This window comes from Podarcis gaigeae (genome assembly GCF_964106915.1).
Source record: "Podarcis gaigeae genome assembly, chromosome: Z".
Classification (NCBI taxonomy): Eukaryota; Metazoa; Chordata; class Lepidosauria; order Squamata; family Lacertidae; genus Podarcis; species Podarcis gaigeae.
In genome coordinates, this window is record NC_139691.1 from 13,513,188 (window position 1) to 13,529,747 (window position 16,560).

The 16,560-nt window shown below is 46.4% G+C and overlaps 2 protein-coding genes across 3 annotated transcripts in view; both read right to left on the minus strand.

The window, feature by feature from the left end:
• Positions 1–16,560, minus strand: part of LOC310837129 (FK506-binding protein 15-like) — a gene marked incomplete at its 3' end in the record, with an annotated part of 74,880 nt that overhangs the window by 41,185 nt on the left and 17,135 nt on the right. The window contains exons 6-9 of the mRNA XM_083723197.1: positions 2,231–2,329; positions 1,902–2,051; positions 1,035–1,103; positions 31–174 (exon numbers count right to left, since the gene is read on the minus strand). Of these exons, the coding sequence (XP_083579323.1) occupies positions 31–174; positions 1,035–1,103; positions 1,902–2,051; positions 2,231–2,329 (462 nt within the window). The remainder of the gene's footprint in view (positions 1–30; positions 175–1,034; positions 1,104–1,901; positions 2,052–2,230; positions 2,330–16,560) is intronic.
• LOC310836336 (FK506-binding protein 15-like) lies at positions 4,274–11,287 on the minus strand. 2 transcript variants are annotated; one of them, XM_083721469.1, is made up of 3 exons: positions 11,008–11,287; positions 7,108–7,217; positions 4,274–4,325 (listed from the first exon to the last, which is right to left on the minus strand). In XM_083721469.1, the coding sequence occupies exons 1-3, from the start codon at positions 11,148–11,150 to the stop codon at positions 4,306–4,308; spliced, it is 273 nt and encodes a 90-aa protein (XP_083577595.1). In that variant the 5' UTR covers positions 11,151–11,287; the 3' UTR covers positions 4,274–4,305. The 2 variants fall into 2 exon arrangements, with proteins under 2 accessions (XP_083577595.1, XP_083577594.1); XM_083721468.1 differs by lacking the exon at positions 4,274–4,325 and adding an exon at positions 5,318–5,556.

The window sequence follows — 16,560 nt, forward strand, 5'->3', positions numbered from 1 at the left end:
GCTAACACGTTGGGAGGAAGACACACTCACCCGTTTGACTTCCACCTCAAAGGCCAGGGTTGAGTCCGGAGGAATGCGTTCAGCTTCTGCCAAAGGCCCGTAAGCCAATGCTGGCGGGACAAGGAGGAACCGCCTGCCTCCTCTCTTCATGCCAATCATCCCATCTTCCCAGCCCTTCAAGTTGCAGAAACGGGGAACCAAGCAGAAAACAAGTTTGGGTGACCGCCTTAGCTAAGGACCAGAACCACACAGCCTTCGCCAACCTGATGTCGTCCAGATACCTTGGACTCCAACTCCAATCAGCAGGTGCTGGCTGGGGATGATGGGAGTTGGAGTCCACAGGATCTGTGTGTATGTTTGTCAGGTTGGTAAAGGCTGGTCGAGAGCAGGGCACAGGAATACTGACAGTTCTCTTGCAGTATTGAGGAAAGTAGCTTTAAGCAGGGATGAAAACCATTCCCTCCGGGGCAAGCTTCTTGGTGGGGAGGAGCATGCCAGGAGTGGGTGGGGCTAGAGGGGAAAGTGGGAGGGGCAAGAAATGTAATTTTTACCTTTGTACAATAGGCTACTTTAGACACCCACTCACACTCCCCCCTCTGTCTCTCATGCAGGACAGCAAAAGGTAGCACTGGAGGTCCAGGACTGTTTTGGTCCAGGCCACTGAGCAGGCTTAACGAGGGGCATGGCCTGGGGTGAATCCTGAGGGCCAGTTTCAGTCCCTGCTGGGCCTGAGGTTCCCCACCCCTCCTGTAAAGAAAGGGCAACCTGACTGACCAGTAGGGCAGGATCAGGAATTTTGCAGGAATCGAGGGATCCTGTTTGGGCCTCCCACTCCAGCAGATCCTGGCAGACGTAGACAAGCTGGGACAGCTACCTGCCTGCGGTTCTTGAGGAAGCCATTTGATCAGGGTTTGAGCTCAAAAAACATCACTGCAATTCAGCCTTCCACATAGCCCGGGCTGCTGAACTCTGCTTAGATGTGGAAGTGGAAGAAAAAATCCTTGCACTGCGGTGGGAAGATAGCGCCATCTTACCTTGATGACTTTGCCAGAGCCTAGCTTCAGCCGGAGCAACTTCTCTTTATTTACATTTGAGTCAAAAACCTGTTCCAAAAGTGGAAGGTTGATGGAGTGAAATTACTTTTAATGCGGAAGGTAATAGGTTCACGTACCGCTACTCCCACTGCTGAGCCAACAGCAATGAGTATCGAAGGACGGGGCACAGCTCAGGGACACAGCACCTGTTTTGCAGGCAGAGGGTTCCAGGTTCAATCCTGCATCTCAAAGTAAGGTCAGGGAAAGGATTTTGCTTGAAAGCCTGGAGAGCTACTGCCAGTCAATGTGGGCGATGCCAACCTAGACCAGTGGCCTGATGCAGTGCAAGGCAGCTTTCTATGTTGAATCCCCTACCTAGTGGTGCCTCCCATGTTGCAGATTGGGTAAAATGAGGTTGAGAAATAGGATCTACACCTTGCAGACTGGTGTAGCTCAGGGCCTAACAGCATGTGCTTCCCAGGAAGAAGGTCTTGGGTTCCCTCCCTGGCATCCCCAGTTGAGAAAGGGCGGCAAGGCTGGGCAAGGCCCCACCTCTGGAGAGCAACCAATGCAAACACCATGAAAAAGCCTTTTTTCTATAGAAACAATCTGGCTAGAGCTCAATAAAGCCTCAGTGAGCAAAGGTCAGGTTGAAATGCACATTGAGCTGTGAAGCAAGCTGGGTGAGCCTCAGCAAGTCCCTCTCCTCTTTCATTTCCTTGCAATGTTATTGAAAGGCAAAAGGATGGGGTTGTGGGAGAAAAGGGCTGTATGCAATCTATAAACAAGGAGTGGGAAAGCTGTGGCCATGCAGTGCTGCTAGAGACTTCAACCCCCATCATCCCCACCCCCTCTGCCAGCTCTCACCTGCCCAAGACTACCGTTCTGGAACAGCCAGCCTATAAAAGTGATCTCCACGGCATCTCCAGTCTCCACACCTTGGCCGTCTCCAAGAACAAGATCCTGATACAACACTGTGTCAGGAGAACGGATGCTGTTATACTTGGCAATGCACAGCTGTGAAGAAGAAGAACCAAGCCCTTTGTGTTATTAGCCTGCATTGTCATCTGCACCTATGGAATCTGACCCAGCGCATCTGGTGACTGAGGCAAGAGAGCTGACCTCCCACAAACACTAGTTCAGTGTCTGCAGGACAGCCACCCCCAACCCCACAATGCAATGCACGTCTCTGGCACCTGTTTGCTGAAGTCCACAGCCGCCATTTCTGATTCAAACATGATGGACCAAATCTGCCTCTGATCATCATAAAATGTGCAGTAGTTGTTGGGATGCACCTGCAGAAAGAGAAAGGAGAAAGTGGAATTCTGAGCAGCAGACAGCATCTGCTCAAAACAACTTTCTTCCTGATGGGTCTTGCTAAAGACTTTGGGTTGTGTCCCAATGTTAGCCCTACTCAGAGCAGACCCATGAAAATTGATGGACATGATTAACTTTGGTGCATTAATTTCAGTGAGTCAACTGAGCACACACACACAAACATCAACACATATTAAGTGTGTCATGTTTAGAAATGGGAAAATGCTATAGGATTTCGGGGTGGAGGGCTACCCCAAGGGATGTAAGCTACAGTAGGACAGAGGGCAGAATGTCATCTACTTTACTTTGTTACCTCTAGGTAAGAGTTTTAACCATTGAGAGGCCCCTTGGTTCTAACACTACTCAAATCTAATGGGTTGCAACAAGCATTAGCTCTACTCAAAGCAGACCCACTGAAATTAATTGACCATAGCTGAGACCTCATAAGCAATGTGCATTTCAAACCACCAAAGAATTCTGCTTAGCTTCAGCCTATGCCATGGTCCTTGCAGGTCTTAACACCAAAGCTTACCGTGAATACAAAGCAAGCATGGATGCTGGCGGTCGCAATCTGCTGCAGCTGGCTGATATAAAGAAGCACTTTGTACTGGATTCCACAGGAGACGGAAGGACAGAAGAAAACAAGAGCAAAAGTCAGGAATCAGAAACTACGGGGCTGGCTGTTTTCAAAAGCACCGGGAGCTCTTCTTATACCAGGTAGCATTTCCACAGCACCCCAACAGCCAAATGACACATTAACATACAAATACATCAGAGGTGTTCATCGTAGGAATTGCTTTGGTTGCAGGTGCCTGGCTTAGTTACATGTGGAGTGCCTTCGTTACAATGGAGCGGGCGTGGGGAGCCTTTGGTGCTGAGCTTCAACACCCATTGGCTCTTGCCAGCATGGCCAGTGGAGAGGGGTGATGGGAGCTGTCGTTCAGCGAGATCTGGAGGACCAAAGGATCCCTACACCTGGAGAAACCAAGGGGTGAGATCTGTCCTTTTCTGCCCAATTAGCTAAACGAGAATGACAGCCCAGTGTTTTATCCTGTCCCCACCACCCTCACCTGCAACAGCAGAGTGGGACAAGGCAATCATACCAGAGTCTTACTGGAATAAACACACATGTTTCCTGACATATTTTATCTGCTGATTGTAAAACACCAGTGAATCCTTTCATAGCAAAGTGGGGTAGAACAAACCACTGAAGAGCTGGCTGACTGGGCTGAAAAGGACAGAGGCTGGAAAAACTGAATCCCTTATCCAACATAAGCTGCTGAAACCCCCTTCCTTTTTAGAGTGTGTTGGGAACGTTTATTGATTTTTCAAGCCACGACAAAGTTACCGTCTCACCTCCCTCTATCCACTCCGCACACAATACCCCCTCGGCCCTTCTTTTGTCGAGATGCTAGTCCACATGGTTCTAGTTAAATAACAGCACAGGGAGCTGCCTTGGACTGAATCAAACCACTGGTCTCTCTAGCTCAGGACTGCATACTCTGACCGGCAGCAGTGTCCCCAGCCCTACCCAGAGGAGCTAGCGATTGGATTTGGGAGCTTCTGTCTACAAAGTGGATGCTGTGTTACTGAGCGACAGCCCCTTCCCTGCTGAGAATACTTTTTGTAGAGAAGTGAGGTCAGAATAAGAAAAATGGGAGCTATAACCCTTGTGAGCTGATTGGGCAGAAAGCGACAGGAGCCAAAACAGCACCTTTGTTTTTTCCAGAGTAAGACATCATCAGGAAACCAGGATTCAAAGAGAAGCATTTCCTTAGCCCAACCTACATCAACCCGGATTGCTCCAGATGTTTAGGAACAACAACAGCTGTAGCCCAAAAAATCTGGAGGACAGTAGGTTGGCAGAAAGCCAGGCTTCAAGACATCACACCTCCTCCTCTTACCTCCTTGGTTGCACTGCTGCCCACTACAGCTGCTCCATACTTGCCATGTTTCACATATTTCCCATTGGTACTGGAATGAGAAGAGAACACCTCTTAGCTTCCCACAATTGTTGCCACCATGCCAACCCCATGGGTTATATTAAGCAGCGCTTTACAAAGACTTCCCAGGGGTTGTTTGACTCCCATCAGCCCAGGCCATCTGGCCAACAGTGAGGGGTGATGTGGGGGGTGAGCAGTAGCAGCCCAGCAACATTTTATCAGCCCACAAGCTCCCCATCCCATGAGGTCTCTACCCTCAGTTCAGTTCAGTGTTGGCTGGTGCCTCATTGGGGTGAATGCAGGGAACCCAACTATAGGTGGCACCAGAGCCAATGACAGGTAGGGCCAGCTAAGTCTAGGGCTATTCCTATCCTCCTTCTTGCTGTGTTCTACCATGGCAGTATGGAGACTGAGGGGGAAGAGGAAGCTGTAAGGCAGTCCTGCCCTCAGGATCGGTTGGACGTAAGAAGGCAGGCAGGTGGGACCAGCTGAGGGCAGAATGAGGGGGCGTCTTCCTACTGGACCTGCTTTCAGTGGTATGGCATAAGGCAAGGAAATCAACAGCACATTGAGCCAGAGTCAATGATATCCACAGCCTGATTGGCTGGAAGTAAAACAACAACAACAGGCAGGTGGGGGCAGGCTGAGGTTGGGGAGGCAGTGCCCCATTAGGCCCAATTAACCCCCCCCCAGTGTTGCTCCACCTCCATTGTCCAGTCCAGACACTGAGGTCCAGCCCCGAGGCCCTTCTTGCAGTTTCCTCGCTGTGAGAAGTGAGGTTACAGGCAACCAGGCAGAGGGCCTTCTTGGTAGTGGCACCTGCCCTGTGGAACGCCCTCCCAGCAGATGTCAAGGCAATAAGGCAATGAGCAACTATTTTACTTTTAAAAGACAACTGAAGGTGGTCCTGTTTAGGGAAGTTTTTAATGTCTGATGCTGTACTGTTTTTAATATTTGGTTGGAAGCTGCCCAGAGTGGCTAGGGTATAAAAATAAATTATTATTATTATTACTATTCAGCTGCACCTCTTTCCGAACAAGCCAGGCAAGATCGAGAGATGATTGCAAAAGATGTGAGCACAGGACTTAGGTAGCAAGAACACACTGCAGCTCATCCCCTCTACTGTAGTACTCACAACAAATATGCATGAACAACTGTAGTGAAGAAGACTGACTGCACTGCTGCAGTGGGCACAGGAGCAGTAGCGGCCGCAGGAGCAGCTGCAGCTGCATGAGGATGCTTCTGGGTAGACAGACCTGCAGCTGGAGCAGCACATGAGAAGGGTAAGTGCTCTGTTGCAAACAGAACATTGCTTGCAAACATCAGGCCAAGTTAGCGACCTTGTCTGAGCCAGTTGCTCAGATTAATGGAAAACAGGAAGTTGGCTGTTTTTTCTTTTAATACTTTTATTTTGCTTTAAACAAATGCAGATAAATATAAACAACCAAAATTACAAAAGAAAAATTATTAATAACAATAATGGAAAAAGCTAAAAAACTACAAAAAATATCAAAGTACATGGCATAGAACATAAGCCATTATGGGGAAGGGAAAAAAAAAATGCTTTCGTCAAGTAAAAGTACGCTTCCGTCAAGATCACAACAGATCATTATTCTTATCAATTCTCTCTATCTGCATTCCATAGAATCCCTCATCTTGGTATCAGGGAACATTTCCCTATGTGGTATCATTCTAAACATAACCAGGTCTTTATTGATGTACCCTTATCCCCTAGATAATTATTTAAACATTCCCATTCTTCTTTCACCATCTTTTTAGGTTTATCTCTTATTGCATCTGTCAGCTTCACGAGCTCCAAGTACTCGCACAATTTGACTACCCATTCATCTTTAGTGGGTGTATTTTTATCTTTCCAGTGTTTTGCCACTATAACCCTTGCTGCTAACATTGCATACATAAATAACCTGATTTTGTTTTTGGGAATATTATCTGAAACCATTCCTAGTAAAAATTCTTCCGGATTCTTGGTAAATGTAGTTTTTATCAATCTCTTTATCTCTTCATAAATCATATTCCAAAATCTTTATATCTCTAGACAGGACCACCACATATGGTAGTATGTTCCTAACTGTTCTTTGCATCTCCTGCACTTGTTATTATATGATTTATTTATTTTTGCTAGTTTTACGCGGGTCAAGTACCATCTATAGTACATTTTCATAAGATTTTCCCTTATAAGGAAGCAAGCCATGATTTTTTAGTCCATTATTCATTCCAAATACTCTGTTTGATCATATGTCCCAGGTCCCTCTCCCATTTTACTGTAATTTCTTTGATATTCTCCTCCTTTCTTTGCCAATTCAAAAATAGTTTGGCGGCTTTTAGTTGATAATATTCCAGTCAGGTTACTTCCTTCTGTTTCAGTTCTCTTAGGTCCTTTATTTTCGGGTTGCTACTTATTTCCTCTACTAAATCCTTGTATGTTAACCAATCACTGTTCATATTTTTCCTATGAACTGTCATAGATTCCATCGGTGACAGCCACCATGGTGTTTTGGTCGCTAATGATTTTTTACTTCTCTCCCATACTTCGTATAATGCCCTTCTCACAATATGATTTAAGAACAGGAAGTTGCCTTGTATGGCGTCAAACCACTGGGTCCATCTACCTCAGTGTGGTGAATACAGACCACCAGCACCTTTCTGGGGCCCCAGGTCAGGGGTCTCTCCCCAGCACTACTCAGGAGTTGACCAACCCAGTTGATTCTGTGGGGCTTCAGAACCAAAGGTTGGACTAGATGGTCCACACGGGCTCGTCTTATGTTCCTAGGCATTGTGAACAGTTTACTTACCGGTAGCTAGTTGTCCTTTTTTAGGCTGCTTGGGTGACATGTATTGGAAGAGCACATTTCCAGATTCTGTAGTTGTCTGATCCTGTCCAAAGAGAGAGGCCAGCCTGGTCCTGGGCAGAGAGAAAAGTAACCATTCACTTCATTCACAGAGAGAGGCGAGCGGGTGGAAACAAGACATGTATCTGCAAGCACAAAGATGCTCATGTTTCACTGCAGGTTGGCGATATTGTTGGAGCCTTCCCCAAAGACCAGAGGGTAATGGATTCAAAAACTAGAATCCTGTCAGTGATTAGGATGTTGGCCACCCCACTGGGTCATAATGCTTGCCGAGGGGAGCTTTGCCCAGTCTCTCTTGGGGTAACCAGCCTGGAAGAGCTGTTGTCAGAAATTAATGCACACAACTAAAAACGTAGTCAAAACAAAAAAAAATTCCTTCCAGTAGCACCTTAAAGACCAACTAAGTTAGTTCTTGGTATAAGGTGCTACTGGAAGGAATTTTTTTTGTTTTGACTATGGCAGACCAACACGGCTGCCTATCTGTAACTGGAACTAAAAACGTAGACACATTGTGGGTCTTCTCTAAGCAGAACTTAGTTGGAGACAATCCCTTCTTTTTCCTATCAAGTTTCTATAACCTCTCTTAAGAACAAAAGGAAAGCTGCAGGATCTGGCCAAAGGCCCAGCGAGTCCAGCATTCTGTTCTTACAGTAGCCAACAGAACCCAAGCATAAGAGGCCTCTCCCCTCCTGGGGTTTCCAGCAACAGTTGTTCAGAAGCCCTGCTGCCACCAACTGGGTGAGCACAGCCATGGTGACTAAACATTGCTAGCCTTCTCCTCCCTGGATTTTTCTAATCCTCTTTTAAAGTCACCCAAGTTGGTGGCCATTCCTGCCTTCTGCAGGAGAGTTCTGTAGTTTAACTGTGCATGGTGTGAGAAAGTACTTTCTTTTGCCTTTCCTGAAGGTCTTCCAATATTCAGCTTCATCGGATGTTCACAAGAGGGAGAGAAACTGTTCCCTATCCACTTTATTCATGCCATGCCTAATTTGATAAACTTCTATCATATTATCTCTTACAGTACTTGCTTTTTGTCTAAACTACAAAGTCCCTAAAACTGAAAAGGCCGTTGCCCAATTATTGCACCCAAGCTTTTATAGAACCTAGTAAAGTGGTACCTTGGTTTTTGAACAGCTTAGTTCATGAACTACTTGGAACCCGAACGCTTCAAACCCAGAAATGAGTGTTCAGGTTTTCAAACTTTTTTTTGGAATCTGAACGTACTTCATTGGGGGGGTGTGCACTTTTGTTTTAAGTGCCACACTTCCGTTGCCTGCCTTGCTTGCTGCCTGACCTTGGCTTCCCTTATTCAGCGCTGGCCGCGCTGGCCATTGGCAACACCCGAAAGCGGAGGAGGGGGTGGCTGATGCTGCAAGGACAGTGGTGGCAGAGGGACCCAGAGGGTGGCAGCGACACCCCCTGCCTGCTCGGCACGGCCTTCCCTCAGTTGGTGCCGGCAGTGAAATCTGGAAACAGAAAAGGGTGTCGTTGATGATGTAGCGACCACCTTCTCCACTTTTGCTGCCACCGATCCAGGCCCAGAAGTGACTGCCGTGACAGGATGCTGGTGCCACTACTGCAGTAAGAGTTCTGCACACACCCAAGTGACGGGTTGGGTGGGGGCAGGGATCCAGAAAGGCTGGCATGGGGGGAGGGAGAGAAGCCAACTGGCTCCTCAGAGAGATGAATTTTGCCTTCCTTTCCATCCCTCCCCACGCCCAGCCACTGGAGCTCTCCGTCACACACCCCGTGCACTCATCCCTCCAATGGCAATGGTTAAATCACTGCCAGTTTTTAATACTGGGTAGCAGATAGCAGCCTGATCTATTGCTTTCATTTTATGGATCAATAGTCTAATTAGATAGTCATTTTCAAGCTAAATTGCTATTCTGGGGGTTGTTTTTAATTGTCTGGAACAGATTAATCCATTTTGCATTACTTTCTAAAGGAAAGTACGCCTTGGTTTTGGAATGTTTTGGTTTTGGAACAGATGTCCGGAAGACAGTGTAAACAAAACAAAAATTTAAAAGGTATCCATTACAGTGGTACCTCGGGTTAAGTACTTAATTTGTTGAAGAGGTCCGTTCTTAACCTGAAACTGTTCTTAACCTGAAGCACCACTTTAGCTAATGGGGCCTTCTGCTGCCACCGCGCCACTGGAGCACGATTTCTGTTCTCAATCTGAGGTACTATTTCTGGGTTAGTGGAGTCTGTAACCTAAAGCATACGTAACCCGAGGTACTATTGTGTTGCAAAGATACAAGCCCTGCCCTTGCAGTTTACGCTTTCCCCAGACAGGGAGATTCACAGCCAGGAAGGTGGGGAGAGGGAATAAACCTGGCTGAACACAAGTGGTTTTCCCTACAGACATTCAGAAGTATCTCATCTCAGGGTTGTTCTGGAAGCAGAAACTTACCAGTTACCACACATCTTAGCCCAGTTCCCCGCACTCCTGAGAGCTAGAAACTTGCAGATTAAAACAAACAAACAAACAAACAAACAAACAAACAAACACACACACACATACTAAGGCCAAGTATCTTCAAACATTAAATCTCCAGCCTTAGCCCCAAACTCCATACTCTACTGAACAGCAAGCAAAAATATCCAAGGGGTGAAGTGCCCATTTTAAATACCTGACAGCACCCCAAACAGCTAGAGAAAAACTACAAGTGGCAACATGCATGTTAGAGGGGCTCCCAAAAGAAGCGACGGGAAACAGAGATTGTGAGCTTGGCTTCTCCTTCTGGGGAGAGTGACATTCTGGGAAGACATAGGTCAGGGGGCAGCAAACTCTTTAAGTAGGGGGGCAGTCCACTGTCCCTCAGACCTTGTGGGAGGCTGGACTATATTTTGAATATGGGGGGGGGCATGTGTAGATCTCCATAAATTTCTGAACTACAACTCCCACTGTAGATTTTGGTGACTATATGTTACTCTGACCTTTGCTCACTGCCAGTGTTGCCAAAAGCAACAGTGCAGTACCCTTATTTTGAACACCTAAACTGTCACAGTGTAAAGGGCACTAGAAATTTTTCTTAGGGTCCCTTTTATAGAAGGAATCTAAGACCACAAAACACCTCCATTCAGTCCTGTTACTGGCACCCGCTTTAGGGCAGGAGTTAGAATGCCAAATTGTGACCTGGGAGATCAGGGTGCAGACCCCCACTTGGAGATGAAACTCACTTTGTGACTCTCTCTCAGAAAGCTAGAATTAGGAAAAGGGAAAATATTTCACCACAGCACAGGCAACAGGCATTTGTATGCAAATCAACCCTATGTACATTCATGGGGAAGTTTCAGCTCAGAGTAGGTCCACTGAAATGTGCGGGCATAACCAACGCATAGCTTAGTTGGATGCAAGCCAGCGCCTCCCATTTCATCCTTAGGTGGACGAAACCCCGCCCATTTCATCCTCACCAGCAACGCTGTGAGGCCGAGAGAGAGCGAAAGAAAGAAAAGAGAGAGAAGGAACCTTGCTGGCTCAAAGACGCCTAGCTCTGCTGAACTTCGCCTCCCTCTCAACGCCTAACAGCACGTAATTGCAGACAAAGCCCTCTGCATGTGCTCGGAATCACCCTTCGCAAGCCTGCACCCACCCACCCCAGCCCCACATACAGTCCCAGCCCCACACCCACCCCAGCCCCACATGCAGCCCCAAGGCCCACATGCAACCCCAGCCCCACATGCTGTCACAGCCCCACATGCTGCCCCAACCCCACATGCAGCCGCAGCCCCACATACAGCTCTGGTCCCCTCACACAGCCCCGCCCCCTCACGCGGACCCCCAGACACCCGCACACCCCGCTTCTCCCCCCACGCAGAGAGGCGCCGCATTCTCACCCTCCCGTCGGAAGCTGGAAGGCGTCGTCTTCTTCATCCATGTCCCCCAACATCCTGACGGCCCCTCGCTCCCCGCGCCCCTCGGCGAAGCCCAAGCCGGGAGGCGAGAGCCGCAAAGTGCGCGGCTGCAACTTCTCGGCCATGGCGCAAGCGCTGGGCTGCGGAAGCGAAACTAGCAAGCCAAAGCGGCCGGCGGCATTCGCGGTCCCCAAACGGGGCAAACTTCCACGCGGAGGGAAGGAACGCGTCCCGGGCGACACGAGCGATCAGCTGCTGCCGCTGCCGCGATTTTGGCGGCGGGACTCTTTAAGTTTGACGGAAAGGGAGGGGGACACGGCTGGACCAATGGGAAGCTGGTTTCTGGGAGAGGGAGGCGGGAGGGCGGGTGACGCTCGCTCGAGGCTGGCCAATGAGGTGGCGCCTCCGCTCGCCGGGCGAAGAAGGGACGCGTCTGAGGAGATGGAGGGAAGGAGGAGAAGGCGAGGAAGGCGCAGGTAGCTAACTTCCGATTCTTCTCATTGGCTATTTACACTTTGGCAAGACACATTTCTTTCTTCTTATTTAGCGTTCTCGCTTTATATCCATGAACTTTTACTATGTACATTCTTCCTATCCCAAGATTCATTCCAGGTCTGTCAGGAGATTAACGTCGTCACGAAATTTAAAGATCTTCCTTAAATGTTATCCGATCTTGATTAACTTTTGGTATTGAATTTCCTCCTATTCTCCCTGTTGTTCTGGCAAGTTGTAGATCTTCTATCATTTTTGCTTGCCAGTCCGTTTTTGTGGGGATGATATCACTGTTATAGAACATATAACCAGTGGCGTAGCGTGGGGGGGTCAGGGGGGGCCGGCCGCACCCGGCGCAACATCTGGCGGTTAGGGGGCGCAAATCCACGGGTTAGGGGCTGCAAATTACTTGCCTTGCCCCGGTGCTGACAACCCACGCGACGCCACTGCATATAACATCACCTTTCCACTTCCTTGCTATTAAAATCCTGGCTGCTGTGGTTTCATACATAAAGAGGGGTCTGTGGTTTTTCTTAATTTCCATGGGCATAATACCTAACAGGAAGGCTTCAGGGTTTTTCTGGAAATGAAAGTTTGAAGATATTTTAAACTTTAGAGTAAGGAGTAAAGAGCCAGTGTGGTGTAGTGGTTAAGAGCAGTGGACTCGTAATCTGGTGAACCGGGTTCATGTCTCCGCTCCTCCACATGCAGCTGCTGGGTGACCTTGGGCCAGTCACACTTCTCTGAAGTCTCCCAGCCTCACTCACCTCACAGAGTGTTTGTTGTGGGCGAGGAAGGGAAAGGAGAATGTTAGCCACTTTGAGACTCCCTACGGTAGTGACAAAGCGAGATATCAAATCCAAACTCCTCCTCCCCTCCTCCTCCTCCTCCTCCTCCTCCTCCTCCTCCTTCTTCTTCTTCTTCTTTTTCTTCTTTTTCTTCTTCTTCTTCTTCTTCTTCTTCTTCTTCTTCTTCTTCTTCATAGTATTCCAGAATTCTTTAATCCTCTTGCATTCCCACCACATGTGTATAAAGGTACCAACCCCACTTTTCCACCTCCAAGAAAAATCTGAACTGTTTTTGTACATCTTGGCCAATTTGGCCGGGATTAGGTACCACCTGTATAACATCTTCATCACATTTTCTCTAAGATTATAGCATGCAGTGAATCTTATGTCCTCCTTCCACAGCCTTTCTCACTCCTTCATATATATTGTGTCCAATATCTTGGGCCCAGTGTATCATAACCCATTTTAGTTCCTCCTCCTTGACTTCCCAGTCACTTAAGTCACATTCAAAGCACATACTTCCCTCCCCCAACAGATCCTGGGAATTGTAGCTTGTTCATCATGGAGCTACATTTCCCAGCACAATTAAACTTAAGTTCCCCGGCGGGCTGCATACACATCATACATTTAAAGCATGCATCTTTCCCCCCAAAGAACCCTGGAAATCATAGTGTACCCCTCACTGGGCTGCAGTTCCAAGCAGCCTTAAACTAAAGTGACCCAGAGTACTTTGAGGGGAATATGCTTTAAATGTGTGGCATTTGTGCAACCTGGTTGCATATGCAACATAAATTTAAATTACATTTCCCACCTTCAAGTTCTCCAAACCCTTAACAGACTACAGTTCCCAACATTCTTTTGTGGTGAGGGGGAATTGTGTGCTTTAACAATGTAGTGTGTTCACACCCTCAGTTGCTTTACTGTGTAAGTCGCTTTGAGGTACCTGAATGCAAAAATAATGTGGGATTTAAGAGGTTTGGTGATGCATCTTACTCTAAACACCCATGACATGCCGTAGAAAATAATCCAACTCTGGGATCATCTCTTGAAATTACCGGGTAATTATTGCATTGAACAAGTGGTGTGCCTTTCATTCCCACACACTGCTCTAGTAATGTTTGCAGCTGAAGCCTACATTTCAAGAAAGTTCCAGGAATGTTTCTATCACCTGGCTAAAGTCTCTTGCTTGTGACGCTCAACCTGAAACTACGGGAATCAAGGTTAGGTGCTTATGGGGTGCTCCAAGGACTCCCTGTTACACCTGAAATGGAAGGGTCAGAACTGGCAACTCTGGTGAATAGCCTTTGCTGTTATGTAAGTTTGGAGTGTGTGACAGGTGGGGTGTGTGAAAGAGAGAGAGAGAAGCTATGAAGCTCTTTGGTACGATAATTATAATGTTGGAAGCAGGGCTTTTTTCGGCTGGAACTTGCTGGAACTTACAGTAGTTCTGGCACATCTCAGGTGGGCGCTATCACTGGCAGAGGAAGGGGTATGTGGGTGCGGGCTGCCCTGGGTGTCATCCTTGTGGGGGAACATCACTCCGCCGCTTCCCTGGGACACTCGCCATGCCTCCCTGGGACGCTCGCCACCCCCCCCCCCGAGACACCTTGTCCCTGCAGGTGGCTAGCCCCACCCCCACGGGCAGCTAGCCCTGCCCCAGAGTGCACAGCACTAGCTCTGGGTACCATTGCCATTCTAAGAGAATGAGGGAGGTGTTCACGGTGAGTTCTGGCACATATCTTTCTAGAAAAATGACACTGGTTGCAGACCCTCCAAGTGTCCATATTTACCAGGGATGTTCCTGATTTAAAGATGCCATCCTGGTTTATGATTTTTGTTTTGTTTTTTTGAATAATATTTTATTAAGTTTTAACAATAAAGAAATTATAAAACAACAAATAGAAAAAACACAAAAAGAATACAAAAATACAAAGATACAAAAATACAAACATTTAACACAAAAAAACAAAAATCCCTCTTTTTTAATTTCTCATCTTTGATTAACTTATTTTCCTGACTTCCTCACGCCTCCCTTTTTTGTATTCCATTTAAAAAATTGGTTCAGCAAATTCATATCCTGTTAGTTTATCCTTAATTATTTTTCCTCACATATTATAGCTTCAGGTTTTCCTCTAATATCCATCCAATCTTACATTTTATCTTATTACTAGAACCCCTTCATTTCATTTCAATGTCATCAACATTCAAAAATTTTACAATATTTCTGTAAGTAGATTTTAAATTTCCTCCAATCTTCTTCCACCAACTCTTCTCCCTGGTCTCGGATTCTGCTAGTCATTTCCACCATTTCCATGTAGTCCTTTGCTTGCATCTGCCATTCTTCCAGGGTGGGTAGGTCTTGTGTCTTCCAATGCTTTGCGATGAGTATTCTTGCTGCTGCTGTAGCGTACATAAAGAAAGTTCTATCCTTCTTTGGCACCAATTGGCCAACTATGCCCAGGAGAAAGGCCTCTGGTTTCTTCAGGAAAATGTATTTAAATACCTTTTTCATTTCATTATAGATCATCTCCCAGAAAGCCTTAATCCTTGGGCACGTCCATCAAAGGCGAAAGAATGTACCTTCAGTTTCTTTACATTTCCAACATTTATTATCGGGCAAATGGTAGATTTTTGCAAGCTTGACTGGAGTCATGTACCACCTGTACATCATTTTCATAATATTCTCTCTTAGGGCATTAGATGCTGTAAATTTCATACCTGTGGTCCACAACTTTTCCTAGTCAGCGAACAAAATGGTATGTCCAATATCTTGCGCCCATTTTATCATAGCAGATTTTACCGTTTCATCCTCAGTATTCCATTTCAACAGCAAGTTATACATTCTTGATAGTGTCTTAGCTTTGGGTTCTAACAGTTCTGTTTCTAGTTTTGACTTTTCCACCTGGAAGCCAATCTTTTTGTCCAAATTATAGGCCTCCCTTATTTGGAAGTAATGAAGCCAGTCTCGCACCTTATATTTAAGTTTCTCATAACTGCAATTTCAGTTTGTCCCTCTCCTGTTCCAAGATTTCCCAATATTTTGGCCAATTGGCCTCCATGTTAAGTTTTTTCAAAGCCTTCGCTTCCATAGGTGATAGCCACCTTGGGGTTTTGTTTTCAAGTAAGTCTTTATATTTTATCCAGACATTAAACAGTGCTTTTCTGACAATATGGTTTTTAAACGCCTTATGTGCTTTAACCCTACCATACCACAAATATGCATGCTACCCAAACACATTATCAAAACCTTCTAAATCCAAAATGTCTGTATTCTCAAGAAGCAGCCATTCTTTCAGCCAGCAAAATGCTGCTGATTCATAGTACAGTTGGTTTATGATTTGATCTTGGAGTGTCCCACTTTTCCTTAGGATGTCCCTATTTTCAATGGAGAAAGGTTGGAGGGTATGGAGCTATCCGTCCCCTGAGCCATCTGAAGGCAATCCTGTATAGGGAAGTTTTTTAAAAAAGTAATGTTTTATGTTTTTATATATGAGACTTCCGGCGTGGTGCGCTCAGTGGTTGGTCGAGGGAAAGTGCTCTGCATCAGTGGAGCATGCCCAATCACAGTAAACTGGAACTGGGGAAGAGTGAGACATTTCACAACATGCTGTGCCTGTGACTACTTTCTTTATCCTGAGCAAACCGTTTTCTATGACTGCCTTTTCGGACTGATGAAGCATGTAGCGAAACCTGTAATATATCCGGAGAACAGGTCTCCTTTTGCCCACTTGCGTTATTCTCACCAGGGTGGTGGCTTTGATTTGCCTTCCTGTGATTGATCCATGCAAACGGCTTTGTGTTTCCAACTCAAGACCTATTGAAGAACATCTCATCCAGTTCAATCTTTGAAGAACAGCTTTGAAAAACCTTTTCATGTTCTCCAGTGTGCTACCCTTGCCATTGTGGCGGCACAGGGTTGCCATTCTGTGATTGGACTTATGCTACTTGTTGAACAGTTCATTTATCCAGTTTGTATAATGTTTATTGCACATGCAACTTGTTAAGATACAGTTGTACATATATACACTCCATGTTTACAGTATCTCCAGGCTTTGTTTTGCACATGGCACCTTAGTATGTTTGTTGCTTGAATGGTTACAAGTCTAGCTCTATTCTAGTAAATTTGGTTTTATACTTATAAGCCAGTTTGTGGTGGTGTTGTTTTGCTGCATTATTATTACTGTCACCACATTTGATACTTTTGTATATACTTTGTAGTTTTGTATCAGAGATGAGGACCAAGGTATCACCTTCT